At 40.3% G+C, this 17822-nt stretch overlaps 1 protein-coding gene across 29 annotated transcripts in view; it reads left to right on the top strand.

Moving 5' to 3' along the window:
• Positions 1 to 17822, top strand: part of LOC138836115 (sorbin and SH3 domain-containing protein 1) — a 238505-nt gene that overhangs the window by 113611 nt on the left and 107072 nt on the right. For all 29 annotated transcript variants that reach the window (XM_070034616.1, XM_070034612.1, XM_070034619.1 and 26 more), the window contains exons 3-4: positions 14663 to 14716; positions 17333 to 17401. In XM_070034616.1, the coding sequence (XP_069890717.1) occupies positions 14707 to 14716; positions 17333 to 17401 (79 nt within the window). In that variant the 5' untranslated portion in view covers positions 14663 to 14706. The remainder of the gene's footprint in view (positions 1 to 14662; positions 14717 to 17332; positions 17402 to 17822) is intronic.

Raw genomic sequence — 17822 nt, 5'->3', positions numbered from 1 at the left:
TTTAGAAAATTCTTAGAGCAGTCTGTAAATACTATTCCATGTTCTTCATGGGCAGGCTCCACCTTTTATCTTTTTTGTTGTTGTTGTTGCTTGTGAGGCCTGAACCCTGGGTGCTGTCCTTTAGCTCTTCAGCTCAAGGCTAACACTCTACCACTTGAGCCACAGTACCACTTTCAGTTTTTTCAGTTTATGTGGTGCTGAGGAATTGAACCTAAGGCCTCATGCATGCAAGGCAAGCACTCTACCACTGAGCCACCTTCCTCATCTTTTATCTTAATTGGCAAGTGCAATTAATACTTCCTAAGATGAATCATTTGTCCTATACTCTGAATAGACTTTGCTATAGGAGCATTGCTTCAGGCAGGGACTGTTATGTGTTTTTTTTTTGTTTTGTTTTGGTCGTTCATGGGCTTGAACTCTGGGCCTGGACTCTGTCCCTCAGCTCTTCAGCTCAACTAGCACTCTACCACTTTAGCCACAGCGCCACTTCTGATTTTCTGGTGGTTTATTGGAGATAAGAGTCTCACGACTTTCCTGTCCCAGATTGGCTTTGAACCATGATCCTCATATCTCAGCCTCCTGAGTAGCTAGGATTACAGGTGTGAGCCACCAGTTCCCGGCTTGTTATGTGTTTTCCTAGATAAAGCCAGAGCCAGGACCTGTATTTCAGCTTTCCCACTTGCTTCTGTAAAACTCTTGAATGAGCCGGGCGCTGGTGGCTCACACCTGCAATCCTAGCTACTCAGGAGGCTGATATATGAGGATCATGGTTCAAAGCCAGCCTGGGCAATTAACCACCAGAAAACTGGAAGTGGCAATGTGGCTCAAGTGGTAGAGTGTTAGCCTTGAGCTGAAATGCTGAGGGACAGTGCCTAGGCCCAGAGTTCAAGCCCCATGACTGACAAAAACAGAACAAAACAAAACAAAACAAAACTCTTGAATGAGACTTTGTTTGTTTATTGTGCTGATCCTGGAGCTTGAACTCAGGTCCTTGAGCTCTCACTTTATTTTTCTAAACTCTAGCTCTCTACCACTTGAGCCATACCTCCACGTCTAGATTTTTGCTCGTTAATTAGAGATAAGAGTTTTACAGACATTTCTGCCTGGGCTGGCATTGAACCACAATCCCAGCTTACTAGTAGCTAGTATTATAGGCATGAACTACCAGCATCTGGTGAGTCTTTATTTATTGAGACTGTCTCTCCATTTGAAAAGGGTTGTACTAACCTCATATCTGAGAATAGAAATGACATAAGTAAAGTGGTTGTTTCACAGCTAGCTTTTAGGGAATGAGGTAGTTGGTCTGTTTGTCCATAATGATGGTTCCTTGAGACCTGACCTTTTAAAAAAAATTAACCTATTGTTATTATAAAGAGGGATTACAGTTACATAAGTCAGGCAATGAATACATTTCCTTTTGTACAGTATCATTCCTTCCCTTACTTTCTCCCAGTCCCTTTCTCCTGTCTCCACCCATGAGTTATATAGTTCACTTTCAACACAATGTCCAGTGAGCACTACTGCTGCACTTTTCCTCTCCAGTTCTGTGCTCCCCCCCCCAAAGATAGACATACACTGAGAAGAAAGAAAAGGAAAATACAACATCAAAAAAAGAAACCTCTTGTTTACATATTTTGGAGTTCACATCGATATGTATGTATGTGTATGTATGTATTATCCTTTTTTGATCTCACTGTCTAGAGTCCTGTATAATGTATCATATCCCAGTGTATTTTAGATCTAATTTCTGCATATGAGAGAAAACGTGTCATTTGGGATCTGACTTTTAAGAGAGGGAAACTCTAAAATCTCATAAGGCATTTTCACCAAGAGTCTTTTATTGCCTGAATGGAGTTATAATTGGAGACCAATTGCTTGGTGCTTGAACCCTGCTTCAGTTTGTAAAGCCTGATGTTTGGTATATCAACCTCATGATCAAGTGACTAGTGATTTTAGTCATTGGTTTTTTAAAATAAGAAAGGAAACATTAAAAGGACTAGACTAGTACTTTCTTAGCTGGATGTTTTTTCCTTTCCTGCACAATTTATATATATATATATATATATATATATATATATATATATATATATATATATATACTTAAATTTAATCTTAATAACAACTTATTAAACCAGGAATTATTATTTCCTTCTTATAGACAAGTGTCAATGGCAAATTAAGAGACTTTTCAGTTTGCATAAATGAATTTGATTCTGATTGGTTCTTTTTGCCCTGGCTTCTTATTTTCCAGCAGCCACCAAGCATGTATAACCACTGTAGTAAGAAGTGTACAACAGATACCCCCTGAGCCAGGGATGTTCTATGCCTGCCACATACCTAAGTTGCTTCTGTATGTGCATAATCATTTATGTATTAATAGATAGATAGATATTAGATGACAAACTTATTTCCAGGTTTATTTCTATCAATGTCGAATACTTGCTGTGTGCTTGGTACTATATTGAGTGTTTTAGTGTCTTTGTCTTAGTTTAAAGAGAAGCCACTTCAGAGATTTGCATTGTATTCTCAAATGCTTGGATGCAACTTTTATTCTGATTTTTTTAATTGCCTTAAAATTAGTGCAAAAAAAGTGGGGGCGGGGGTGAATAAAGGAAAAATAGAAGCGAAGGTCTCATATTTATTGGTTTGATATTAGTGATCCTTAGTCCCTAGAGCCCTGTTCAAGGATTAATGGTTGTCAGCTGTGAGTATATGTTCCATACCAGTTATTAAACAAATACCACTGAGGAGAGAAGCTTTCTTGGAAAAGATGTTTTCAGTATTTGGCTTTTGGATAGGTTAGTGTACTTTAGTAAGATGTCAAAACTTAAGGGAAAACAAGCAGTTTTTTAAATAAGTCAGTATTATGAATTGAGGCATTTAAGTTATGTATTTGCAAAAGAATGAACATCTTTTTACTGAATGGAGCCTCTGTTCCCTCATTTTTGAGCACGGTATGGTCTGTTCTGTAGAGGTCTGTATAATGTAGGATATGGTGAATATGTAGCCTTAGGGATTTTGTGGCTTAAGAGTGGAGTGGGAACTATGTATGAATTGTCTGTGAGAGCAAACACCATTCCTGCCATGTCAAACCCACCTTTCCTTTCGTTCTTAAGCTCTAACAGACCCCCTTTTAAAAGCTTTCTTCAACTTGCTTTTCATCCATGCACAGTATTTCTTATTCTCACCTACCTATGTGGTGGCCCCTGGCCCAGCCTTAACTCTCCTGCGAATTCAAGATACTTTCTCCACAGGTAGACCTTGTATGGCCACCCCTTAAAAGAAGTAGCTCGATGTTTCTCTCCTCAGCTGTCCCTATTTTGAGGCATGGATTTATAATTGAAACAGAGCTACAATGTTTTATCTAATGAATTTGAAAGTCTGCCCTGTGTTGAATTATCTAGATTATCTAAGTGGAGAGTTCCAAATATACTGAATACCACAGTTTGACAGCTTTGTTTTGGTTCTGTAAATGCGACCATATTTGGGGAACACCAATGGGCCAGTTTTTGCATGTAGGACTCTTGGTTAACAATGTGTGTTTAAAAACTTTGTGTGCCCAGAGATGCACATATAAAGAGCTTATGAAGGCGCTCAGGGCTCTGGAATGCCAGGAGCTCAGGAGGAGCAGGGAATTGGCAGGCACTAGGCTTAGAGAGTAAGGGAGAGACTATGTGTTGTCACCTGGCAGTTCTGTAACTCTTTTAATATGAAATGTTTGGGTGCCATTGCTTCTTTAGGAAATTTGGCTGAACATTTGAATCATTTTATTTCCCCTCCACTTGTCCTCATAAGGAACTGCACTGAAATAGCTTGGCTTCATTAAGCAAAAGCAATTGTTATGATGAATGTTGTAATTCCATACTTGGGGTATTTGCTATTAGTCCTCTGGGAGAATGCACCATGTCCTCATGGACAAGATGGTTAGCATTTTTCAGCTTGTTTCCTAGGGTTTTCTTTTAGAAGTTTCAAAGACTATACAGTTGTATATTACCTGCCAAATATGAGGTAGGAAACAATTACTCTTCATTTTTATTTTAAAAGTGTATGGCAGTTTGAATATCCTAATTTGAAAGTCTGCAATCTGAAATGCTTCAAAATCTGAAACTGTCTTACTTGCCAACATGACACTACAGGCAGGGAATTCCATACCTGACCTCCTGAGACACATTGACATTGCGGTCAAAAGGCAAGCACACTGAAAATGTTGGATAGTTACCTGTAGGCTATATGCAGAAGGTCTTTATGAGTCAGCAATGAATTTTTTCTTTCTCTGGGGTTCTCCTTTGTATGCAAATATTCCAAAATCCAAAAAGATATCTGAAAATCTGAAAAATTTCTGATCCCCGAAGCATTTCAGAATGGGGACATATGACTCATATAGCTATGTTATAAATAACTTAGAAAATAGAAATGAAAGAAACAAGTTACCTATAATTCCATGCTCCTATAGTCACTACTAGAATTTAGGTATATTTCATTTCAAATAACTCATGTGTTTGCTTTATGTATTATAATTACAAATGCTACACAGACCTATCCCCTGTTCACCTAGCCTGCCTGCCTGCCTTCCTTCCTTCCTTCCTTCCTTCCTTCCTTCCTTCCTTCCTTCCTTCCTTCCTTCCTTCCTTCCTTCCTTCCTTCCTTCCTTCTTCCTTCCTTCCTTCCTTCCTTCCTTCCTTCCTTCCTTCCTTCTTTTCTTCCTTCCTGTACTGGGGCTTGAACTCAAGACCTGTGCTCTCACTTGGCTTTTTTCACTCAAGGCTAGGACTCTGCCATTTGAAACACATACCCATTTCTGGCTTTTTGATGGTTAATTTGAAAAAAAAGTCTTTTAGATTTTCCTGCCCGGGCTGGCTATGAATCTTGATCCTCTAATCTCAGCCTTTCTAAGTAGGTCAGATTATATGTGTGAGCCACCAAGACTTAGCTCACCTAATTTTTAATGAGCCTTTTCCCAGGTTATAGAGTGCAGGTAACCACTACTCTCTAATAGTTCAACAGCATGCCAGTGGCTCTGGGGGCAGGTAATTGGTCCTGTTATTGAACACAATATTTCCAGGTTCACGCTGTTTTTCATAAAGCCCTCTGTAAGTGTGACTTTGTTACCAGATAAGGTTCCTTCTTTGGGCTAGCTTTTCCTAAGACATCAAGGCATAAGGTTCACAGTTCTTTGGTGCCCCTTGCTAAACACAGTGGTAACAATTTATAGTGTCACTGGCTGTGTAGGATAAATTAGTATCTTTGTATATGCCAGCACTCAGTATTCATTTTTTGTTTAATTTGTAGGCTAATATTCAGGTGTAAGAAAAAAATGGAAAGTCACTGTTTTAATCTGTTCTTTAAAAAACTAATAAGAAGACTGGTGCCAGTGGCTCACACCTGTGATCCTAACTACTCAGGAGGCTGACATCTTAGGATCATGGTTTAAAGTCAGCCTGGACAGGAAAGCCTGTGAGACTCTAATCTCTAATTAATCACCAAAAAGCTGGGAATGGATCTGTGGCTCAAGTGGTAGAGTGCTACACTTGAGTACAAAATCTTAGAGACACAGCTCAAGTTCAAGCCCTAGGACTGCCATCATAAAAACTAAAGACAAGAAAAAAATCCCAAACTAATCAGGTTAAATGAACAATATTGTGGACCTGTATGTTTGTGTTTTCTCCTTTTTTAAATTTAATTTTATTGTTAAAATGATGTACAGAGGGGTTACAGTTACATATGTAAGGTAATGAGTACATTTCTTGTTGAACATTGTTACCCCCTCTCTCATTTTTCTCCCACATTCCCTCCCCACAGTTCCCTTGTGCATTTTTTCCTTTAGGAGCTTTTCCACAACTCTTAATTATTTTTCTTGGTAATATGAATACTGTATGAAAAAGATATTAATTCTTTTTATTATGTTTACTGAATGCCATGCAATATATAGTTACAAATTATCTCCTCAATTCTGTTATTTGAAGTGCAAATAATATTGTATTTATAAGACTTGAAATTATTCGTGGCCTACATTTTGTGTATTGGCAGAAATTGATTTTGTGTGTCAATTTAAATGCTTCACAAAAGTGTGAATGGTTAAGAATGAATGATTCCAGACTTACTGCTAGTTCTAACTTTGAATCTGACTATTGTCTGGCCTGCATCTGTGATCATTTTAGTGGGATTTGGGGTATCAGATTTCTGAATTCTGCTATCATAAATAAATCTGTTTTTGTTGGTGGAGGTTGTGGGGCTTCAACTTAGGTCTAGGCATTGTCCCTCTTTTGCCTGAGGCTAGTGCTCTACCTCTTTGAGCCACAGTTCTACTTCCTGTTTTCTTGTGGTTAATTGGAGATAAAAGAGTCTCAGACACTTTCATGCTTGGACTAGCTTTGAGCTGTGATCCTCAGATCTTAATCTTCTGATATCTAGGATTCTAGGCTTGAGCCACCAGTTCCCGGCCTCTTATTTTTATTTATTTACTTATTTTGTGCCAGTACTGGGGCTTGAACTCAAGGCTTCTTGTTCTTGTTTTGTATTTTTGTTCAAGGCTGGTGCTCTTCTACTGGACTGCTTCTCTATATCTGTCTTTTTGCTGGTTAATTGAAAATAAGAGTCTCACAGTATTTTCTTTCTTAGGCTGGCTTTAAATCTTGATCCTCAAATCTTAGCCTTCTACGTAGTTAAGATTACAAGTGTAAGCCACCAGCACCCAACTAAGAAGATCTTATTAAGAGGAATTCTCTACCTCTATAACTTTTAATAGTAATCAAAGCCAAAACTAAAACTAAAATTTAAAAAAAGTCTTTGATTTTTGTTGGGCCAGTATGTCTGGCTGTTGCTACTGGCCTTCAAATTTGAGTGTTGGGAAGAAGGCATTAGTGGGAAACAACAAGGAAAGCAAAGACTTGTTCATGGGAAATCTTATCCGGATCCTGTAGGAATGACAAATGTGTTACACACTGAATGTAGGGCTAATGGAGTACATGCCTGAGGTAGGACTGGAAGAGCAATTTTGGCATGTTAAGAAACTTGGACTTGAATTGTTAGATCAGTTTTTTTTTTCTAAAAGCATGACAAACATGACATTTGAAGTGATTTTAGGAGGTACTTTATTGAACCTTTGAACATTTTCCTACTTATCCATACCTTCTTTCTGTTTGTTTTATTTTGTTTTTGTCGGTCGTGGGGCTTGCACTCTGGGCTTGGGCGCTGTCCCTGTGCTCTTCAGCTCAAGGTGAGCGCTCTACTGCTTGAGCCACAGTGCTACTTCCAGTTTTTTCTAGTGGTTTATTGGAGATAAGAGTCTCACAGACTTTCCTGCCAGGGCTGGCTTTGAATCATGATCCTTAGATCTCCGCCTCCTGAGTAGCTAGGATTACAGGCGTGAGCCACCGGCACCCAGCTTATACCTTCTTTCTCATGCAATATATGTCATGCAATATATATTCTGTCTTTCTGCAATGACATTACACAGTAGACTAGTTTGCTAAAGGGATGATCTGGTTATATCATACCTAAATGAGACACCCCTCATCCTAAAATCCTGTGACAGCCTCAATCACAGCATTTTAGATAATTTTGGTCTCTCCTTAACCAAGCACTGTTTTAGTCTGTCCATCTATTCTTCTATCCCCACTTATTCCCTCCCTCCCTATCTGTCTGTGTCTCCGTCTCCATCTCCATCTCCCTCCCCTCCCCCTCTTTCTCTCCTTTACGTATGTCTCTGTATGTCTGATTTCATTGTTGAATGAAATCAACAAAAAAGCAGACTTGAGCCTGGCACCAATGGCTTACATTTGTAATCCTAGCTATTCAAGAGGCTGAGATCTGAGGAGCATGGCTCAAAGCCAGCTGAGCAGACAAATCTGAGAAATGCTGATCTCCAGTTACCTAGTAAAAAGCTGGAAATGGAAGATGTGGCTTAAGTGGTAGACTGCCAGCCTTGAGCATAAAAAGATAAGCAGGAGCCTGAGGCCCTGAATTCAAGCCCCAGTACCAACACACACACACACACACACACACACACACACACACACACACACACAGAGGCCCTGAATTCAAGCCCCAGTACCCCCCCCCCCCCACACGATCAAAAGCACATTTGCTCTGGTTGAAGTGACAGGGGAGTGAGGGAGTAGGGTTCTCCAATCAGTAGCCTTAGGGGCTTTATAAGACCTTCAAATCAAGGAAATGGACTAAAGTATCTGCATAGTTCCTTCCACTTCTAATGTTCCAGAGAAAATCTTCAAGGAAGTAAGCATGTGGCAAGGACCAGTTAGTTAGAACCATGGCTCTTAAACTAGAGGAACTACAGAGGCCCTGTTCTAAAAAGAGGCTCCACTCATCACCCAATGTAAGTCAACTCACAGTGATATTTAGAAATTAGTACCAGAAAGTGTTGTGGGGAGATAGAAGGAGTTAACTGTCATAATAGCAGTAGATAGACAAACTTATGGAGCCTTGAGTAGTACAGGAACTGTTGGACTTGGCCATATGTGTTGGCTGGAAGCCTTTCTGAAGGCCATTTCAGATAATTGGTTAGAACGGAAACAGAGTTGGAGGAATTCCAGGAGGAAATGGAGGATGTGGGGGTTGGCCTTTCTGATATATTTTCTTTTTGCTCCCTCTCCAGAAACATCAGTCTGTTCACAACGACTATCAGCCTGTTGTGTTCTGAGCCCCACAGCTGTGTCTTGGGATTCCACACTGGACTTAATGTCAGGGTCAAGTTTATCCTAGTTTCTTTCTCCTTGAAAGGAAGTGTTAGCGACTCTGTTTATCCTTTCTGGCTTTCTAATGAGTGTTCTACACACCCTCCAATAGTGGAGAGAGTGTATTTGAAGAAAAATGACATTAATAGAATTTGAGAAGGAGCAGTGGAAAAATTGGAGAAACATGGCTCTCGTGCTGGTAGGATCAGCAAAGTACAAAGAAACAAGGCCAAGCATTATTCTGTGGCCTGTTGGACGTAGCTGCAAATACATAAAATGAAGTTCTAGATTGGATTTGAAAGACTGAGTATTATCCTGGGTTTGTCTGAATGAGGAGTTAACTCCCTTTTAAGCAGCTACAGTGTAGTTGAGGAAGATCTTGGTTATTTTGAAGGTGAAACTTCAAAATAGGTTCTCAAGGCTGAATAAAATGATGAGGGCAAAGTCCATGACTGAGTATCAATGCATACTCAGGGCTAGGATGGACACTGTCTCACTGATGTTGGGGACAGGAAGGAAATATAGAAGCATGTCATCATCACACACAAAAGCTAAAGCATGCCATGTAAATGGGTAACTAAGGGCTCATTCTCTTACAAGAATCTTTGCTGGACCTTGACTTCATTTCTACAAATTCAGTTTCACCTTAGTCAGATATTCCCCAAACTATCCATATGAGCACCGCCTTCTTTACTTGACTAGTAAACAGTCTACAATTAGTTATTTGAACCTAGTTAAGTAGGAAACCTCATTGTAAGTTTTGCTTTTAATAATTACTCATTCTTTGTGATCAAAATTTGTCTTAAGATTATAGGGTTGTGGAGTAGGGAGAGACCGGGAAGAAATGTTACTTACCTTTATGTATCATTCTTAACACCCCTGAGCACTTCATATCTTGTTCTTCAATTGGATTGACTGTGTTGATGCTGTAGTGCTTTGACCAAATATGTGAGAGCCAGACAGTCTAAGGTGTTGAACAGTGTGGTGGATTGACCCTCATTGGCCCACCCTAGCTATGACACTAAAAATTCTTGCAACCCACTAGGGGATAACTTCTACTTGCAGTTATATGGTTTGCCACTAGATGACACTGTTCTTCCTTTTGGCTTTTGCCCAAAGGTGTCTGATTCCTTTGCAGGGATGTGTGGGAGACATTCCAAAGATGTGCTATCATGTAGTTCACCAATCAAATTCTTTACAGCTTTATTTAAAAATAAATCATGTGTCAAAGGTTTTTATGTAAAACAAACTCTCCAGTTCCAAATCTGATCGAAACATCTTGTACTATCTCTAAAAAAACAGCAGGGACTTCATTTTGGCCTAGGCACATCTTGCTGCCTGAATTGTGAGTATGCTCTTGGGGATCTAGAGATAAAACCATTGTCGTGTCCTTGTGATTGAGGTCTGACCAACCTCACTTCTAAGAGAGAAATGGTCTTCTCTTCAGAGATCTTCAAGACTCCTCCCTCCCATCTTTTAGTGCTCAAAGGTCTGTCTAACAAATAACCAGAACCCACTTTATATGACCTCCAACTGAAAAAAGGGGCTTATTGGCAAGACATTGAGTAGTTAAGGAGATCATGGAAGGCTAGAGAGGAGCACTCAGAACTGAAACAGGATCCAAGGGAGCTGAGGTGGCTAGAATCAGAGCCAGAATCAGGCCCTGGAGTGGTCGGAGGAGGATGTTATGGTGCGGCTGCCGCTGCTGCCCTTGCTGCTAGTTTCCATTTTGTTTTATGCTTTCAGAACTATGCTACAGAACCTATTACTTAAAAATTATTTCTATGCAGATCTGGTGCTTACCTGTGTTATCATTGTCCCCTGCCGGTGTCACACTACTTCTTAAAATATTGAAATAGTTTCGTAACATGCTGTATCTATTCTCTTTTACCCTGTCACCACCTAACCACTAAGTAATCAATGTCAGCCACATCTATAATCTACAATCTACTACATTTACATCTGCAATCTAGTGAACATTTATAACAAAAATGATGGTGTGTGTCTATAAACATATACATACACGCACACATGCAGACATACATGCGTGCATGTGTCTGACAAAAGTGCTGGTATGTATAGGCATATATGTAGGCAGCACTGGGATTTGAACTCAGGTCTTTGCAGTTAACAGGCAGACTTTCTACCACTTGAGCCATGTTCCCATCCTTTTTTTGCTTTTTAAATTTTTTATACTTTTTTTTGTTGTATAAATACTGTACAGAGGGGTTACAGTTACATGAGTAATGAGTTCATTTCCTATTGAGCATTGTTGCCTCCTCCTTTGTTTTTCCCCTACCATCCCTTCCCCACCTCCCCAACTACTCCCTGCCCCCCAGCCTCACACCCACCCCCCACTGAAGTTGTAAACTTTGTTTTCAACATAGTGTTTTGTACATCTCATTGTTACAGTGGGTCAACCTGTATCCCTATTTAAGCATTTTGTTTTTTCCCTTCCCCTCCCCAAATTAGAAAAGTGAAGTGTATATACAAGATGCAGGGCACTGGAATCAAATACAGTGAAAACAAGTTATACCATGTGGGAGGAACATACAAAAGAAACAAAAAAAAAAACCACATAGTTACATTATAAGTACATTAAGAAGAACAGCGACAAAGATAAAACCTCTTGTGTCCCTGTCTTGGGGTTCGTTTCGCTTAACATCATCTTATATGGTCAATTGTACATAGCTTTTGACTTTTTCTGCTTGTCCTAGACATATACTAGTTATTGCAAAAAAGGGAAACCATGAGACCTATATTTCCTTGGGCCTGGCTTACTTCACTTAATATAATTTTTTCCAAGTCTTTCCATTTCCTAACAAATGGGGCGGTGTCATTCTTTCTGATGGAGGCATAGAATTCCATTGTGTGTGTGTGTGTGTGTGTGTGTGTGTATGTGATACATATATATATATATACATATATATATCATATTTTCTTGATCCATTCATCTACTGAGGGGCATCTGGGTTGGTTCCATATCAAAGAAATGCAAATCAAAACAGCATTGAGATTCCACCTTACCCCAGTTAGAATGGCTTTAATCAAGAAATTTAATAACAGTACATGCTGGAGGGGCTGTGGCCAAAAGGGAACTCTACTGCATTGTTGGTGGGAGTGTAAACTTGTTCAACCACTTTGGAAAGCAGTATGGACGTTCCTCAAAAGACTCCACATAAAAAAAAAAAAAAAAAAAAAAAAAGACTCCACATAGAGTTCCCATATGACCTAGCAATCCCACTTTTGGGCAAATGATCACAAACAAGGCCATACTAAAGCTACCAGCACAACTATGTTTATCACAGCATTATTTACTATAGCTAAGATATGGAACCTTTTTTTGCTTTTCATGTTCTGAATCTTATCCCTGACCATAACTACTTTAGTTTGTAAGGAAGCGTGGACTAGCACTTAGAAGTTAGTAATTTCTATATTGAGGAGTATAGCTTGGTTCATAAGATACCTACATCATCTCTATTCATTTCTATCCTAGCCTAAGTTGCCTTGTGCTTTGTACTTATTTTAAAAATTAAGATGAATTAAACTAAACTCTACAGAGGGAATTGGTAAATGGACCATAAAGTGCTATTAAAATGAAATAGTATACAACCATTAAAGTAATAGATATGCTGACTGTGTCAAAATCCAGAAAAATGCTCATGAAATAGCTGTTTAAAAAAATTAGATCACAAAGCTGTCCACATGGGCTTACAACTGTGTAAATGCTATTTATGAATCTAAAGGTTAGAAAGGACTGCAAAGGAATAAAAATAGTTCCTACTAAGATACCTTCATAGTTGAATCAAAAAGAGTTTTTCAACCATGCTTTAAAAATTGAGTAAATAAAACCTTACCATCATAAAATTGATCATAAAATTACATCTAAAATGGAAGCTTTTGCTGCTGATTCCAAACCAGTCCTTTTGGCCTGAGAGGCAAATTGAGCATATAACTCTAGGGCTGGAAGCCATGTAGTACACAGCAGGTGGTGAGTTGTTGGATTGAAAGAACAAATATCCTCACGGCTTAGGGAACAGCCTGAGGCGGCTGGTGAACATCAGATGGTACTCAGGTATATTTGCCAGTGATAGAAGCAAGTCACTGCTTATATAGGCTGAGAGGACTTAGGACTTTCAATTCCTACCATTCTACTCTGGCAGTTCCAAAGACAGTGAGCAAAGCAACCCAAAGGAAACCAATGTCCAATTTCAGCTTGTTAAAAAAGGAAACTAAAGTATGTTTCCTGTGCAGACCCCACGTCCTATCTTGACAATCCCATTACAAAAGGAACCAGGAATTTCCTCTACATCATTGCTGCCAACACTTTAAAGAACAAAGAAGACAACCTGGGATCTTGTTAAGATTCAGATTCCTACTCAAGAGATGTGGAAGTTCTACCTTAATTTTTACTAAGCTCTTGGCTAATGCCAGTGCTGCTGCTCTTCAGACTATAAGTATCAAGGTTCTGAAGAGGGCTGCAGGTAACTTACACCTGTAATCCTAGTTACTGAGGAGGTTGAGATCTGAGGATAATGGATTGAAGCCAGCTAGGGCAGCAGAGTCCATGAGACTATTATCTTCAGTTAACTAACAAAAGCCTGGAAGTAGAGCAGTGGCTCAAGTAGTAGAGTGCCAGCCTTAAGAAAAAAAAAAAGGGTGGCGCACTGAGTTCAAGTCCTAGTACTGGCTAACTAAATAAGTAAAGGTTCTGTGTATCCCAAAGACTTACTTTTCTAATTATATAGCCTGCAGATATATTCAGTTGTGGCCTCACTCTTCAAACTATATATAAGACCTCTACTTTGAAGACTATGCAACATTGCTGAGAGAAACAAGTCAGAAACAAGCCATTGAGTCTTTATGCATTGGAAGACTCAATATTGCTAAAATTATTAGTTTTGTCTAGATCTCAGAGCCAACAAAACCCTAATCAGAATTATAACAGACTTAAGAAATGGTAGAAATTAATAAGACAATTTAAAGTCTCACATGAAAATACCAAGGGCTCAAAATAGCCCAAATGGTTTTGTATAAGATGAAGTTAGAAGACTCCTATTTACTAATTTCAAGATGGTTTAAAACTGTAGTCGCAAATCAGTGAGTTATTGGGTAGATTAGTCAATGGAACTAAACAGAGTCCAGAAGTAGACCCCTGTGTATAACAGCCACCTGCTCTTCACTAACTCATTAGTACTTACCTCATAGGTTAAGGATCAGGTGAATTTACATACAAAAAGCATTTAGGACATTTCCTTGTACTTCTGGTAATCAATTTGTATTGTGGTTTTACTACCTCCTCCCCCTCCCCCCTCCCCTCCCCCTAGCTCTGCCCTCCTCCCCCTCCCTCTGCCCCTCCTCCCCCTCCTCCTCCCTCTCTTCCTTCCCCTCTCCTCCTCCCCCTCTTCCTTCCCCTCTCCCCCTCCCCCCTTCTCCCTTCCCCCTCCCCCTCCCCCTCCTCCTCCTCCTCCTCCTCCTCCTCTTCTTCTTCTTCTTCTTCTTCCTCTTCTTCTTCTTCTTCTTCTTCTTCTTCTTCTTCTTCTTCTTCTTCTTCTTCTTCTTCTTCTTCTTCTTCTTCTTCCTCTTCTTCTTCTTTTCTTCTTCTTCTTTTCTTCTTCCTCTTCCTCTTCCTCTTCCTCTAAAATGTGCTTTCTACTTTCCTAAGTGTTCTTCTTCAACCAGATGCATTCATATAACTTAAGATTTTTGGTAGACTTAGAACTAGAGGAGGTCTGGGATGGCATCTAAACCCAGTATGGGTGGCAACACCAAGGTAAAGAGGTTGAATGATGTGCCCAGGGCCACAAAAGTACACTACCAGCCACAAACCAGGAGCCTGGCCAAGTGTCATCTAGTTTAGCCCTGGTTTATTAAGGGTTACAGTGTTTGCACTTTTAATGCAAGCCATGGGGATTTATCTTGAACCTGCCATTCATTGATTCCATTGTGTGGTGTTTGTTTTTCTGCAGAGCAGTCAGAGCCCCAGTTGTAGAAGAGTTGTCCTGACACCACCATGAGCTCTGGTAAGTCACTTTCAATCCTGCCTTTCTCTGGTCACATCTACATAACTGGGCACTTTACCCAGATGTCCCACATAATGTTGAAGTCCTCAATAGCATTTTATTTTTTATTTCTCAAAACCTAGTTGAACACCAAAAATTTGCCGAAAAGTCATGGTTGCCACCTAAATTGTGAATGATGCTTTGATTACCTACACTATCTCTCAATATGCTATATACACTTTGGGTACACTATGTTCTGCTCTTTATAATAACCATCCTTCTTTTTAGTGAGATATAGTTGGTGCACAGTAAAATGTAGCTATTTTAAGTATGAAATTTGATATATTTTGACATATGTATACACCTCAGTGGCATTTCTTAATCCATGTGACCGCTGCAGAACTAGACAAGATTGACCATAATGGACCTAGAGTGAGAACTAATTTAACACTTCCTTCATCCGGGCTTTGCTTATGCTTTTAAAAATCATGATCTAAACAACTGGTTAGTTTTGAATATTTTTAGTCTTGGGCTGGGGTGGAAAGTGCAGGGCAGGGAAGACAGAGGGGAACTGATCCCTGCTGGGTGTGAAGCTAAGATTTGTCAGTGTTCCAGCCCAGAAGTTTCCATCTGAAGACTAAAGCCCTGTTTGGTTGCTTCTGAGCAGGTCCTGGTGAGGGGGCTGGTGGGAAGGGGAGGATGACTATGTGGGTCTCTCATTCAGGGGGTCTCCTAACCTGTATTGTGTTGAGTACACTTGGAAACCTCCATAGATTAAAAACAAGCCCTTTCCACTTCCTTACATACTTCCTTACAGTCTGAAGTTGTGTTGGATTGTGTATGGTTGGAGAGTTGTGAGGTAGAGCAGCTCAGGGCCATAGCCCAGCCTCATATACTGTACTGTATGTGGCATGGGCTGCAAGGTTCTAGAAAGGCATTCAACCCAGTGTAAGTGACAAAACTGAAACAAAGAGGTTGAGTGCCATGCCCACAACTCTAGGTGAAGTTAAAGCACCATGAGGATTGAATGAAGTTATGCTCCTCAAGTGCTGAACCCAGTGCCTATGGCATGGTGGATAAGTTCTCCATCTGTAAGTTTTCTCTGTTCTCTTTGTGAAGAGTGAAGAGAAGTACTTGGCTTTTCCCTCCTTCCCAAATATGTTGGCTCTATATGAAAAAGCTGCACACCCTTCCTCTTCCAAGTACTGCTTTTTAAAACTTGTAACTCAGCTTTTGTTGCTTTTAAATTATGTGTATGGAATGGGAAGGTGGCATAGTGGCAGATTGCTTGCCTAGAATGCATAAAGCCCTGGGTTCAATTCCTAAGTACCATGTAAACAGAAAAAAGCCCGAAGTGGCGCTGTGGCTCAAGTGGTAGAGTGCTAGCCTTGAGCAAAAGAAGCATAGGGACAGTGCCTAGGGGCTGATACCTCCCCCCGCCAAAAAAAAAATATGCTGGAGCTTTTATTGTTCTTTAACTTTGGATGTGCAACCTAAGTATTTTGCTCTTCCAATCTCAGGTTTAGTGTTAGGTAGTGTTGCTGCATCTGGCATTTACAGGGCGGGAGGAGGAAGGGCAGGCCTGGAAGAAGGGCAAGGGTGCGGCAACGCCCATGGGATTTCCACTCAGAATCTCTCAGGCAGGTGTTGGGAGGAGGCTTTGCCTAGGAAGATTCCAAAACTCTGGGCCTTTGACCTGATGATCCTCGCCTTGGGAATTTCTATCTTAATTTGAAGGAAACAAAAATAGCACCTCTGTGAAGGTGGAGAAAGCACAAGTACACTGTGTATATTTTCTTGATTGGATGGTATGCCACTCTAAAATGATCATTTAGAAAGACAGTGGCCACATAGCAAGTATGTATTTGTGCCTTTACTGGAAAAAGCAGCATGAAAATGATGCATTATATTTATTTCAACTTGGGCCTGAGCTGCCAGTCACTGAGGGAAGTACTTTAATTACACGATCTTGTATCATTCTCCTGGAAATCTACAAAGATCGAACTGCTTATTAATGTCTCCATTATATGGATGGGGAGCCTGAGGCCTGCAGTGTGAATGATTAGTCCACGGTCACCCAACGAGGGTGGAGTGGAGTGGAGGCAGAGCTGTTGAATAACAGCATACTTGGCTTAAGTTTGAGATGATAGGTTTATTGATTTTTAAACACTTTGCTAAAATTCCTTTTACTTTAGTTATAGCTAATAAAAATAGACAAAGGAAAGGATGGGTACTGTCTAAAATCACTTCATGGATAGGACAGAATGACTTTAACAAGTGGGACATGGGTGCCATTTTGAGGGAGCTAGATAGGTTTTATTAAAATGATGGCTAAGCAGTCATACCAGGGGGAAGCAAATTTTTATCACTTCCATCTCCAAACAGCTTTTATACCCTGCCTGATTCAGGCCACAGATGATTTTCAGACCTCTCCCATGATGGCCTGGGGAGTTTATCCCCGACCTGAGAAAGCTGATGGGAGTGGGAGGGGGGGGGCAGAGGGAGGAGTGGATAGAGTCACTGAGAGGAATGTAAGGACAGGACTCTTCTGCTGTCTCTCCACTCTCTTCCCAGCACCATGTACCTTGTGGGACTCAGTAGATGGTGCCATAGCCTCATGCCTTTTCTTTCTTTTAGAATGTGATGTTGGCACTTCTAAAGCTGTTGTGAATGGCTTAGCATCTAGCAGCAATGGGCAAGACAAAGGTAAGTTTCATTAAGAGACATCCAGCTTGGGCTTAAAAAGTATTTCTAGAGCTGGGAATGTGGCTTAGTGGTACAGTGCTTGTCTAGCATGTATAAAGCCCTAGGTTCGATTCCTTGGTACCACATACACAGAAAAAGCTGGAAGTAGTGCTGTGGATTAAGAGGTAGAGTGCAAGCCTTGAGCAAAAGAAGCTCAGGGACAGTGCCCAGGCCCTGAGTTCAAGCTCCAGGACAGACAATTTTTTAAAAAAAAAGCATTTCTAGAAAGTGCAGGCTATTTTGGGCTAGGGTTACCTCACCTGCCTAGGAAGGACATCGTTGGCTTAAACAGGTTGCAAACTGGAAAGCTGGTTGCTATATTGTCTTTCTGAGACCTGGAGCATGTTCTTGCTTCTTACGGTTAAAACTCCCATTTCCTACT

This window comes from Dipodomys merriami, unplaced genomic scaffold (assembly GCF_024711535.1).
Source record: "Dipodomys merriami isolate MVZ:Mamm:240054 unplaced genomic scaffold, mDipMer1.0.p SCAF_249, whole genome shotgun sequence".
NCBI lineage: Eukaryota > Metazoa > Chordata > Mammalia > Rodentia > Heteromyidae > Dipodomys > Dipodomys merriami.
Note: the sequence above shows the minus strand (reverse complement) of the source record. Positions and strands in the feature narration are given on the sequence as shown.